General features: G+C 37.4%; 1 protein-coding gene across 1 annotated transcript in view; it reads right to left on the reverse strand.

Annotated features, from left to right (window-relative positions):
• Positions 1-2,605: 2,605 nt before the first annotated feature.
• The window catches only part of CCDC144A (coiled-coil domain containing 144A), an 88,760-nt gene continuing 77,274 nt past the window's right edge, over positions 2,606-14,091 (reverse strand). The window contains 3 exon segments of the mRNA XM_055101233.3: positions 2,606-7,091; positions 7,901-8,010; positions 8,589-8,631. Coding sequence (XP_054957208.2) covers positions 7,059-7,091; positions 7,901-8,010; positions 8,589-8,631 — 186 coding nt within the window. The 3' untranslated portion in view covers positions 2,606-7,058.

The raw sequence follows: 14,091 nt of genomic DNA on the forward strand, positions 1-14,091 counted from the left end.
GAATGAGGTGATATCACGTTGTGGTTTTGATTTGCATATCCCTGATCATTAGTGATGTTGAGCATTTTTCCATATGCTTGTTGGCCATTTGTATATTTTCTTTTGAGAATCGTCTATTCGTGTCCTTAGCCCACTTTTTTATGGGATTGGTTTCTTTCTTACTGATTTGAGTTCTTTGTAGATTCTGAATATTAGTCCTTTGTTGGATGTGTAGGTTGTGAAGATTTTCTCCCACTCTGTGTGTTGTCTGTTAACTCTGCTAATTATTTCTTTTGCTGTGCAAAAGCTTTTTAGTTTAGTTAAGTCCCATCTATTTATCTTTTGTTTTTGTTGCATTTGTTTTGAGCTTCTTGGTCATGAAGTCTTTGCCTAAGCCAATGTCTAGAAGGGTTTTTCCAATGTTATCTTCTAGAATTTTTAAGGCTTCAGGTCTTAAGTTCTTGATCCATCTTGAGTTGATTTTTGTATAAGGTGAGAGATAAGGATCCAGTTTCATTCTCCTAAATGTGGCTAGCCAATTATCCCAGCACTATTTGTTGAATAGGGTGTCCTTTCCTCACTTTGTTGAAGATCAGCTGGCTGTAAGTATTTGGCTTTAATTCTGGGTTCTCTATTCTGTTCCATTGGTCTATGTGCCTATTTTTATACCAGTATCATGCTGTTTTAGTGACTATGGTGTTACAGAATAGTTTGGTGTTAGGTAATGTGATGTCACCAGATTTATTCTTTTTGGTTAGTCTTCCTTTGGCTATGTAGGCTCTTTTTTGGTTCCATATGAATTTTGGGATTATTTTTCATCATTTTCTAAAGAATGATGGTGGTATTTTGATGGGAATTGGATTAAATTTGTAGATTGCTTTTGGCAGTATGGTCATTTTCACAATATTGATTCTACCCATCCATGAGCATGGGATGTGCTGCCATTTGTTTGTGCCATCTGTGATTTCTTTCAGTAGTGTTTTGTAGTTTTCCACGCAGAGATCTTTCACCTCCTTGGTTAGGAACATTCCTAAGTATTTTATTATTATTATTATTATTATTATTATTATTATTATTTGTAGCTATTGTAAAAAGGGTTGAGTTATTGATTTGATTCTTGGCTTGGTCGCTGAAGGTGTATAGCACAGCTACGGATTTGTGCACACTTGTGTGTAACTCTGTATCCTGAAACTTTGCTGAATGCATTTACCAGTTCTAGAAGCTTTTTGGATGAGTCTTTAGGGTTTTCTAGGTATACAATCATATCATTGGGAAACAGCAATAGGCAGACTTCTTCTTTACCACTTTGGATGCCCTTGATTTCTTTCTCTTGTCTGATTGCTCTGGCTAGAACTTCCAGTACCATGTTGAATAGAAGTGGAGAAAGTGGGCAATCTTGTCTTCTTCCAGTTTTCAAGAGGAATGCTTTCAACTTTTCCCTGTTCAGTATAATGCTGGCTGTGGGTTTGTCATAGATGGCTTTTATTATCTTAATGTATGTCCCTTCTATGCTGATTTTGCTGAGGGTCTTAATAAAATAAGGATGCTGGATTTTCTCAAGTTGTTTTTCTGCATCTATTGAGATGATCATGTGACTTTTGTTTTTTAATTCTGTTTATGTAGTGTATCGCATTTATTGACTTGTAGATGTTAAACCATCCCTGCATCCCTGGTATGAAACCCACTTGATCATGATGGATTATCTTTTTGATATGTTGTTAGATTCAGCTAGCTAGTATTTTTTTTGAGGATTACTGCATCTCTGTTCATCAGGGATGTTGGTCTGTAGCTTTCTTTTCTCATTATGTCCTTCCTTGTTTTTGGTATTAGGGTGTCTATTAGTCTGTTTCAGTATTAGGGTGTGTATTAGTCCATTTTCACACTGCTGATAAAGACATACCTGAGACTGGGCAATTTACAAGAGAAAGAGGTTTATTTGACTTACAGTTCCACATATTTGGGGAGGCCTCAAAGTCATGGTGGAGTCAAGGAAGAGCAAGTCACATCCTACGTGGATGGCAGCAGGCAAAAAGAAAGAGCTTGTGTAGAGAAAGTCCTGTTTTTAAAACCATCAGATCTTGTGACACTCACTCGCTGTCATGAGAACAGCATGGAAAAGACCCGCCCTCATGATTCAATCATCTCCTACTGGGTCCTTCTCACAACATGTGGGAATTACGGGAGCTAAAAGATGAGATTTGGGTGGGGACACAGAGCCAAACCATATCATGGTGATTTTGGTTTCATCAAATGATTTAGGGAAGATTTCTCTTTCTCTATCCTGTGAAATAGTGTTAATAGGATGGGTACCAATTCTTTGAACGTCTGATAGAATTCAGGTGTGAATCCATCTGGTCCTGGACTTTTTTGTTGTTGGCAATTTTTAAATTACCATTTTCAATCTTGCTGCTTCTGATTGGTCTGTTCAGAGTTTCTATATCTTCCTAATTTAATCCAGGAGGGTTGTATATTTCCAGGAATTTATCGATCTCCTGTAGGTTTTCTAGTTTATGGATGTGAAGATGTTCATAGTAGTCTTGAATAATCTTTTGTATTTCTGTGGTGGTATCAGTGGTAATATCTCCCATTTCATTTCTAATAGAGCTTATTTGGATCTTCTCTCTTCTTTTCTTGATTAATCTTGCTAATGCTTATCAATTTTATTTATCTTTTCAAAGAACCAGCTTTTTGTTTCATTTATCTGTTGTATTTTTTGGTTTCAATTTCATTTAGTTTTGTTCTGATTTTGTTATGTCTTTTCTTCTGGTGGGTTTGGATTTGGACTGTTCTAGTTTCTCCAATTCTGTGAGGTGTGACCTTAGATTGTTTATTTGTGCTCTTTCAGACTTTTTGATATAGGCATTTAATGCTATGAATTTTCTTCTTAGCTCCACTTTTGCTGTATCCCAGAGTTTTTGATAGGTTGTGTCATTATTATCATTCAGTTCAAAGAATTTTTAAATTTCCCTCTTGATATCAGTGTTGACCCAACAATCATTCAGGAGTAGGTTATTTAATTACCATGTATTTGCATGCTTTTGAGTGTTCCTTTCGGAATTAATTTCCAATTTTATTCCACTGTGGTCTGAGAGAGTACTTGATATAATTCTGATTTTCTTAAATTTACTGAGACTTGTTTTGTGTTCTATCATATGGTCTATTTTGGAGAATGTCCCGTGTTCTGATGTATACAATGTATATTCTATGCTTGTTGGGTAGAATGTTCTGTAAGTATCTGTTAAGTCCATTTGTTCTAGGGTATAGTTTAAGTCCATTGTTTCTTTGTTGACTTTCTGTCTTGGTGATCTGCCTAGTGCTGCCAGCGGAGTATTAACATCCCCCACTATTATTGTGTTGCCAACTACCTCATTTCTTATGTCTAGTAGTAATTGTTTTATAAATTTGGGATCTCCAGTATTAGGTGCATATATATTTAGGACTGTGATATTTTCCTGTTGAACTAGTCCTTTTATCATTATATAATGTCCCTCTTTGTCTTTTTAAAACTGCTGTTGTCTTAAAGTCCGTTTTGTCTGATATAAGAACAGCTACTCCTGCTCACTTTTGATGTGTCCATTTAGACCAAGTGTCTTTTTCCAACCCTTTGCCTTAAGTTTATGTGAGTCCGTATGTGTTAGGTGAGTCTCCTGAAGACAGCAGCAACTTGGTTGGTGAATTCTTACCCATTCTGCCATTCTATGTCTTTTAAGTGGAGCATTTAGGCCATTTATGTTCAACATTAGCATTGAGATGTGAGGTACTATTCTATTCGTAACGCTATTTGTTGCCTGAGTACCTGAAAACCTGGAAGCATTCCCTTGAAAACTGACACAAGACAAAGATGCCCTCTCTCACCACTCCTATTCAACACAGTATTAGAAATTCTCACCAAGGCAATCAGGCAAGAGAAAGAAAGAAAAGCTATTCAAATAGGAAGACAGGAAGTCAAACTATCTTTGTTTGCAGATGATATGATCCTATATCTAGAAAACTCCATCATCTCAGCTCAAAAACTTCTTAGCTGATAAGCAACTTCAACAAAGTCTCAGGATACAAAATCAATGTGCAAAAGTCACTAGCATTCCTATACACCAACAACAGGCAAGCCGAGAGAAAAATCATGAATTAACTCCCATTCACAATTGCCACAAGAAGAGTATAATACCTAGGAATACAGCTAACAAGAAAAGTGAAGGACCTTTTCAAGGATAACTATAAACCATTATTCAAAGAAATCAGAGATGACACAAACAAATGGAAAAACATATGCTCACAGACAGGAAGGATCAATATCGTGAAAATGACCACACTGCCCAAAGCAATCTGTAAATTAAATGCTAGGCCCATTAAACTACTATTGACATTCTTTACAGACCTAGAAAAAGCTATTTTAAAATTCATATGGAACCAAAAAAGAGCCCAAATAGCCAAGACAATCCTAAGCAAGAAGAGCAAAGCTAGAGGCATCATGCTACCCAGCTTCAAAATATACTACAAGACTACAGTAACCAAAACAGCATGGTGCTGGTACAAGAACCGACACATAGACCAATGGAACAGAATAGAGAACCCAGAAATAAGACCACACACCTACAACCATGTGATCTTTGACAAACCTGACAAAAGGAAGCAATAGGGAAAAGATTCCCTGTTTAATAAATGGTGCTGGGAGAACTGGCTAGCCATATGCAGCAAATTGAAACTGGACCCCTTCCTTAACCCATATACAAAAGTTAACTCAAGATGGATTAAAGACTTAAATCTACAACCCAAAACTATAAAAATCCTGGAAGAAAACCTAGGCAATGCCATTCAGGACACAGGCAAGGGCAAAGATTTCATGACGAAGATGCCAAAAGCAATTGCAACAAAAGCCAAAATTGACAAATGGGATCTAATTAAACTAAAGAGCTTCTGCACAGCATTAAGAACCTATCAACAGAGTAAACCGACAACCTACAGAATGGGAGAAAATTTTTGCACTCTATCCATCTGACAAAGGTCTAATATCCAGCATCTACAAGGAACTTAAACAAATTTACAAGAAAAAAAAACCTCAACCCCATTAGAAAGTGGTCAAAGGACACAAACAGACACTTTTCAAAAGAAGGCATACATGCAGCCAACAAACAAAAAAACCTCAACATCACTGATCATCTGAGAAATGCAAATCAAAACTGCAATGAGACACCATCTCACAATAGTCAGAATGGCTATAATTCAAAAAAATGAAAAGATGCTGGCAAGATTATGGAGAAACAGGAATGCTTTTACACTATTGATAGGAGTGTAAATTAGTTCAACCAGTGTGGAAGACGGTGTGGTGATTCCTCAAAGATCTAGAACCTGAAATACCATTTAACCCAGCAACCCCATTACTTGGTATATACCCAAAGGAATATAACTAATTCTAGTATAAAGATACATGCACACGTATGTTCATTGCAGCACTATTCACAATAGCAAAGACAAAGAATCAACCTAAAAGCCCATCAATGATAAACTGGATAAAGAAAATGTGGTACATATACACCATGGAATACTATGCAGCCATGAAAAGGAATGAGACATGTCCTTTGCAGGGACATGGGTGGAGCTGCAGAACATTATCCTCAGCAAACCAACGCAGAAATAGAAAATGAAATACCGCATGCTCTCACTTACAAGTGGGAGCTGAATAATGAGAACACATGGACACATGGCGGGGAACAACACACACAGGGGCATGTGGGATGGTGGTGGGTGAGAGAAGGGAGAGCATCGTGAAGAACAGCTAATGGATGCTGGGCTATTATTAATACCTAGGTGATGGGATGATCTGTGCAGCAAACCACCATGGCACATATTTACCTATGTAACAAACCTGGACATCCTGCACATCCTGCACATGTACCCCTGAACTTAAAAGATGAAAATAAAAAATAATAATAATTGCAGGTCACCTGATAGAATGCAGTGAGAAGATCATGGGATAACTTCTGTGATACTCTTGCCAAAAAAAAAAATTATCATCTAAATCTTATCATTAAAAAAATTCAGAGAAATCCAATGGAGGGACATTCTGTATTATTGGACTTTACTCTTCAAAAGATTTAAGGTCATAAAGGTCAAAGAAAAACTGAGGAACTGTTCCAGACTGAAAGAGTCATGACAACTAAATGAAATTCATGGACCTGAATGGGATCCTTCTGCTACAAAGAACATTATAGACAATTAAGAAAACTTGAAAAGAAACTGAGAATGAAATGATCAAGTGTATTGATGTTAACTTTCTGATTATGAAGTAGTTATATAAAATGTCCTGACTTGTGGGAATACCCACATACCAGATGTGATGGCATAATGTCAGCAATTTACTCTCAAATGGCCCACAGGGGGAAAGCTGTTTTTCCTAAAATGTGGAAATTTTCTCCAATTTTAAGACTGTTTCCCAAAAGTTAATCTAATAAAGAAATGAAACAATAAATAAAAAAGCAAAAAGCCTTAGGCAAACCTTATTTTTCCACAAGGAAAGATATAAATAAATCAGTGCTTAAAATTAAAATTATCTAAGTTTGATTGCACTATAACAATTGTAATACATCCAAACATTGACAATGACCACAGTACCAGTATACCAAAATGATGTCTATCTAAACTTAAATCTATCACTATGTATAAAGATAAAATTATAAAATACAAACAAGCCATCAATTGGCTCCACTAAATTATTAATGGCAACTTGATTATTTGGCTGTTTAAACAGCAAACATTTGGGCAGTTCGAGTATGTAAAACTCAGTAATACTGGTTTTCATTTGCAAAATCCACTTAAAAGTTAGCTGAAGAGGCCAAGAAACATTATTTAAAATACTATATAAATTTTCATCAGACATGTATAATATAGAATATTTCCCTTTAGTAAAAATGTTCACATCATATATTTAATGGGAAACAAAATATCATGTGAATAGCCCAAATAAAATTGCCTTATCTTTCAGAGTATGTATTTTCTTCTTAAAATCTGTGCATATTCTTTTGTTACTTCCAAAACTGGATCTTGATTCAGATTTTCCTTGTGTGTAAATCCTAGAGGAGAAGCTATATAGGATCCAGGTTCATATTTAGTAGCAGCTGAAAAAAAAAAGCAAGAATATTATTATTATTATTATTATTATTATTATTATTATTATTGTTATTATTTTAAGATAGGGTCTCACTCTTTCACCTATGCTGGAGTGCCGTGGTGTGATCACAGGTCACTGCAGTCTCGTCCTCCCAGGCTTAAGCAATTCTCCTGCCTCAGCCCCAAGTACTTGGAACTGCAGGCATGAGCCACTGTGCCTGGCAAGCTTTTGTATTTTTTATAGGGGCAGGGTTTCGTCATGTTGGCACAGGCTGCTCTCAAACTCCTGGGCTCCAGTGATCTGCCTGCCTCAGGCTCCCAAAGTGCTGGGACTACAAGTGTGAGCCAACATGCCTGGCCAAAGAATTATATTCTATATATTTCATAGTTAACTAAGTGCAAATCAGTAAAAAAGAGTTGAGAGCTTTTTCAGTGTTAACAAGAATGAAACGTATGTATGACTACAATGCTAACTTCTTATTAGATAAGAATCTGCCCATAGTTGCACACTAAATTAATGATCACTGTGGTTGTGTATCACAGCTTCTGGTTTTCTCATTCTTCATTCATTTATTCAACAACCACATGCTAAGGTACTAGACTATGCCCTGGAGTTACAAGATGAAGATGATACAGTCCACCCCTCAGCAATCATATGCTATAACCTGAAAAAGCAGACAAATAGGCAATTTCCATACCAAGTCATAGATACCCTGACAGGTATAAAACAGGGCACTATTGGAATGCAAGAGGGACACCTATCCCAGTTTTGTCTCGATATTGTAGGCTTTTCGGTGGAGGCATGGTTAGTGGATACCTGAAGGATGAGAAAAAAAGGTTGGCAGATAGAGCAAAGAAGCAAGTGCAAAGAGCTGGAGGAGAAGGACGAGCACTGTGGAATTCTGTGCAGTCCAGTTTGGCTGGATCCTAGAGCAAAGGGGCAGAGTAAAGTAAGTGGTGAGAGATAAGCCTGAGTAACTTGACAAGAACCAAATGAATGTGGGTGTTCATATTACATGTTAAGGAATTTGGAACTTTTTCTGAGGGCAAAAGTAAACCAATGACACTGTAAATGACTGGAGATTTAAAGTGTTACCTCTCAAGCGACTGCTTTATAAACTGTAACTGCTTGAATAGGTTACTAGATGAGACTGGGATGTTTTGGCCTTAAAAATCACTACCATAACCCTGAGAAGTTGATGATGCCTCTGTTTTCTGAGAACCGTTTCTGTGTGCTGGCTGACAATTCCATAGGGATGGCAGAAGTAAAGAGTAGAGCCAGACTCTTGAGCTATTTTTTTCAAGCTATGGAACGTGAAGAATTCATGAGGCATAAGTATGCTCTTCATTATACATGTTCAAGTTTTCACATCTTTCATTAGATGTATATGAAAGAATATTTAATGTAGTATCTACTAGCCCAAGAACGGAAAGGGATGTCGTTTGCAGTTTATTTCAGATATATATTACTTAATCAATTTAATTCATAAATTTTGGTAACATACCTGCTACTTCTGCAGTTAGATCGTTTTGCAACTTCTGCTGCATCTGAAATAAGTCAAATATTATTTATAACGTTTAAGAAGAGACATTATCATGGTAAGGAGCATTAATTACAAAATGCGGCCTTTAAATAATACTTTTACAGACTAGACCTAACTTGAAGTTGCTTAAATTAAAAATATCATATAAATTCCTACCTATTTTAAGTTTAGATAATGGAGAACATATATGTGTTATGCTGTTTAGATTAATCTCACAAAAGTACAATTAATATTGGTCTGTTGGATCTATGTCATTTCAAAAGTGTGATGTTTTCCCTTATTAGTACAGAGGTTACACAATTCAAGTCATATTCTGCAATGAATGCATTACTTTCCCATTCTTATCAAAACTCTGCCCTTTATCAAGGTCTAACCAGTTTTTCACTTTAATGAATAGTTCCTTACAATGAACTCTCCATTCTCCACTTTTAGAAAATAATAATTTCAAAGTATGTTCTTTGCTATTAATTCAGCACAGAATCTTTAATACATACTTGAAGAAAGCAGTATTATTGTGATGCCATGTGAAAGTTCCACTGGCAAAAGATTAAAAATATTATGCTATTATGATTAACATTTCTTCATTCATACAGACACAAAGATTTCAGAAAATTTACATAAAAACAAGGATAAATACAGGTTAGAGCCAGTTTTCAATCTTAGTTTCTCTGATTCATGAGTGTCTAGAATTAAAAACTAGGAAAACAATTTAGAGTTATTTAACTGCAACTTTGATTTCTTTTCAGAAATTAGTACCCATTTTTTAAGCATCTGACAAGTTATAGTTAGCTACTTAATTATGAAAGGTGTGGGAATATTTCAAACTTATTGCCAGTGTCCCTATCTAGAGTGCTGTTATTTAATTTTTTTTTAGAATAGGTATTCTCTCACTAAATGCCTAGAACAGGGTCTGAGATAGTTTGTGGTGATAAAGATAATGATATCTAATGCCTTTACAAATTTTAGGTGTCAAGTCAATTTTTTTGTTTTACTAACAGGTTTACCAATATTTTGAGACTCCTTTCCATAACATTTCTGTGACAAAAACATTATAGATAGGCTTTATAGAGTAGGTAACATGACAACAGCATTACCATCCAGGCCTTATAAAAGTAATAATTCAAGAAATGATCCTTTTCAAGCTATGTCCCACAGAAATCTAAGGTTCCACAGAGGATGCTGAAGGATTAAGGGATAAGAAAGTCACAGCTTCAGAGCACTGATCCTTCCTTTAGTCAGGCAGCACTACTTCTGTTTTCTATAATGTGGTTTTATGCAATTTAAAAAAGTTCCATTCTTAAAGAAAAAAGAGATTTACTTAAACGTATGAATGTCACTGATTTAGTCAAAGTCCTTAATTTTACATAAGAAACAAAACAGGCTCAGAGAGACTGCAGCTTGCCTGAGGTCACAAAACCAATTAGTTACAAGGTAGGAGTGGGCTTCAGATCTTTCACTGAGCCTGGAGTTATTCTATGCCAGCACCTTCCTTCATATTCAGAAAAGAAATACAGATTTTTAAAAATAACTCAGGCTGGGCGCGGTGGCTCACACCTGTAATCCCAGCACTTTGGGAGGCCGAGGCGGGAGGATCACAAGGTCAGAAGATCAAGACCATCCTGGCTAACACAATGAAACCCCGTTTCTACTAAAAATACACAAAATTAGCCGGGCATGGTGGTGGGCGCCTGTAGTCCCAGCTACTCAGGAGGCTGAGGCAGGAGAATAGCGTGAACCCAGGAGGCGGAGCTTGCAGTGAGCCGAGATCGTGCCACTGCACTCCAGCCTGGGTGACAGAGTCAGACTCCGCATCAAAAATAATAATACTAATAATAAAAATAAAAAAATAACTCAGACAGTCTGTGTGTGGTGGCTCACGCCTGTAATCTCAGCACTTTGAGAGGCCGAATTGGGTGGATCACAAGGTTAGGAGTTCAAGACCAGCCTGGACAATATGGTGAAACCCCGTCTCTACTAAAAATATAAAAATTAGCCAGGCGTGGTGGTGTGCACCTGTAGTCCCAGCTACTCAGGAGGCTGAGGCAGGAGAATCGCTTGAACCCAGCAGGCAGAGGTTGCAGTGAGCAGAGATCACGCCACTGCACTCCAGCCTGGGAGACAGAGTGAGACTCTGCCTCAAAAACACCACAACAACAAAAAAGAGAAAATGCATCTATAAACTGTCATGATGCTCTGTAATGTTTAAGCATGAGACAAAAAATAGTAGCTCTCCAAATTGTAAGTTATGAATCAAATTTAAAGAACAATTAATATCATAACTTCTGGCTAGTACCAGTCAAGACACTCAATTTATAAAGAACCCATTTTTCAAACCGCAGAACAGAAAACTTGAAGGAGGAAATCTTTAGTTGAACCAAGCAAGCAGAAATTAAGAAAACTGTTCCTTAAAAGAACTATTCATTCTCCTCCAAATAAGACGTGGTTTAGGAAAATCAATCAAGTCAATTACCCATGTTGTGAGTTATTTATAGAAAAACTGAAAACACAAAACAGATTTCTCTTTACCATCTAACATACGTCTGTCCAACTTCTCATCATTAATTTGTACATACAAAGACATGGGATTAATTTCAATTATCACTTAAATCCAGCCATAAATGATAGGAGAACCTTCATTTTCCTGGCCTCAGGTTTCAAATGAGGACTTAGACTCTCTCTACCTATAGCTTCCTCTTGAGAGGATATCAGATCTACCTAATGGGTGAATTTGGGCAAAGCACACAGTGTGCTTGCTTGGCTCAGAGTCTCTTTCAAAAGATGTGTCTGCTCACAGTGACATGAGTTCAGGTCTGCTGTCATCTCTGCAGTAAGCAGCATGCACCTGCGATGGGTGTCAAGCATTTGTTTTCTCCACTTAAAACTCTGTGGGTTAGTGCCTAATCTGGGATAAAATACTGTGGCTGCACATCTGAGCCACATCCTCCCATTAGTTATCATGAGTCTGCAATAGAGCTAGTGTGTTGATGTCCATGTATCTGACTCCTGTGTTCTGAACTCAGAAGGGAAGGAGGAGCACCATTTGCTGCCTATCCACCACAGCCTGAACAAGAAAGATGACTGTATAACACTTACAGAAATAGTTTCTTCTTCCTTGACTTTTCTAATCTTACCATACATTCTTCACAACTACCTCCACTTTAAAGAGGGGAGGAGTTAGAAAAATTTTTTAAAGAAATATAGTGAAATCAGTACCAATGGCAAAGTCCAATAAATACAAAGTTCACTTTTCAGCAATAACTTATTGACAGGCTACTGCTAAATTATACTTGAGATTACAGGCTGGAAAATAAGGAGCCAATAAAACTATAAAAAGTACTTCTGATATATAGGACAAAGGATCCCAGGGTTAATCTAGAATGTGAAACCTATAAGTAAAAATCAGTAAAACATAGGCATAGCAATCTATTATCACTACAATGGTGTTAAGTGGCAAGGCTATGTGGCAGGCCAGGTCTCACTAACGCAGGCCTCCATAACAACTGCTTTGGCACTGACTGAGTAGTTAAGTTAAACATTAAAAGCTGAAAGAGCCAGTGCCTTTATACAGGCTGGAATGTAACAAAAGCCCACCAAGAATCTTGCCTAGGCCTTCCCTGGGCCTTAAAGTGTGACAAAATAATGAAGGAATTCTTAATAGGACCTGTTTGGTATTAAACAAGTTTTATTGGGGATCTGAAGAAACTCCCCAGGCCTCCACAAATAAGTTTATTGGGGGTCTAATGGAACTCCCAAACCTCCATGATTTAGCAGGAGACAAGATAAGGGTAATCGCCCCAGCACCTGGACCCATTTAGATTAAATAAATTTACTGAAGCTCCAGAGGAAGGTCTGCAAGACTTAGATCTTAGTTATAGATTAAAAGAAGTTAATCACTTATGTCTATAGACGAATGCACACTTACATGTAGATATATAGCTTAGAAGGTATATAAGCTCTGGAAAACTTTGTAATTTTGAATCGGTGTGGTAATAATTTCCAGGCCTTCCTTGTAACCCTGTAACCGGCTGCAGAAAATAAAACCTCTCTTCCCAGTTCATCTGCATCTCATTACTGGACCATGATAAATAGCAGTCCGACTCAGTTTGGTCTGGGAACAGTCAGACTCTAGACTTCATATAATGGGGTGAGAGATGCAATAAATGCTAACTGTCATGAATGTAGAGAAAACTTGTTTCAACAACCAGTTATAATATATTATTTCTCTGGTGTGTGATTTCATACAAAATTATAACCATTTTTCTTGAGGTTAGAGAAAGTGCTGAGTACAATAGCACTTCACAGTAGGAATAGTCCAAAGTGTTAAAATCTTGCAAATAAAGGAGATGTATAAACAGATCCAATATTAGTGCTATTTTTAACATTTTGCTTTTGAAAATCGTAGCTAAAAATTTCTAAATATCCCGTTGTGTAATGCCCCACCCAGAAACCCGCCCCACCCAGAAACCCACCCCACCCCCTACCTTTTTTTGTAAATCTCAGTTTAGATGGTATGTTACCTCCTCCTCCTTGTATTAGCTGATGTTTTCCTATAGGAAATACTGAAGTTCCTAGCAACTCTAGAAGGCACCTTCTTTCTGTAACTCTAAAAATTCTGCAGACAACAGCTGTATAAGAACTCTTCCAAGGTGTGATTATGGAGACATGCCTTTGTATCTTTTTTTTTTTTGAGATGGAGTCTTGCTCTGTCACCTGGGCTGCAGTGCAGTGGCACAATCTTGGCTCACTGCAACCTCTGCCTCCTGGGTTCAAGCGATTCTCCTGCCTCAGCCTCCCGAGTAGCTAGGATTATAGGCGCCCGCCACCACGCCAGGCTAATTTTTGTATTTTTAGCAGAGACAGGGTTTCACCATGTTGTCCAGGCTGGTCTCGAATTCCTGACCTCAAGTGACCCACTCGCCTCGGCCTCCCAAAGTGCTGGGATTACAGGTGTGAGCCTCTGCACCCAGCACTCATATCTTGATATAATCATGCTTTTAAATCTCTTTTAGTAAATCTAACATGATTGGGCAAAAAATGCCCCATAAGGAAACTAGGTATGCCTTGGAACTACTACATTAACATTAACTTTAAAACAAACAAATTTTCTACTTATCTAGAAATACTAAAAAATGAACACCCCCTACCCCACAAAACAGAAATTAAAAAAAAAAAAGTTCCTCAAAAATCTTCCCTTGCATCACATCTGCTTTTATTTATTTTATTTATTTTTTTCCCCCACCCATGAGATGGAGTCTTGCTCTGTCGCCCAGGTTGGAGTGCAGCAGCGCAATCTCAGCTCACTGCAACCTTTGCCTCCCAGGTTCAAGCGATTCTCCTGCCTCAGCCTCCCAAGTAACTGGGACTGCAGGCGCACACCACCATGCCCAGCTAATTTTTGTATTTTTATTAGGGACGGGGTTTCACCATGTTGGAGGTTGGTCTCGAACTCCTGACCTCAGGTGAT

This window comes from Pan paniscus, chromosome 19 (assembly GCF_029289425.2).
Source record: "Pan paniscus chromosome 19, NHGRI_mPanPan1-v2.0_pri, whole genome shotgun sequence".
NCBI classification, from domain to species: domain Eukaryota; kingdom Metazoa; phylum Chordata; class Mammalia; order Primates; family Hominidae; genus Pan; species Pan paniscus.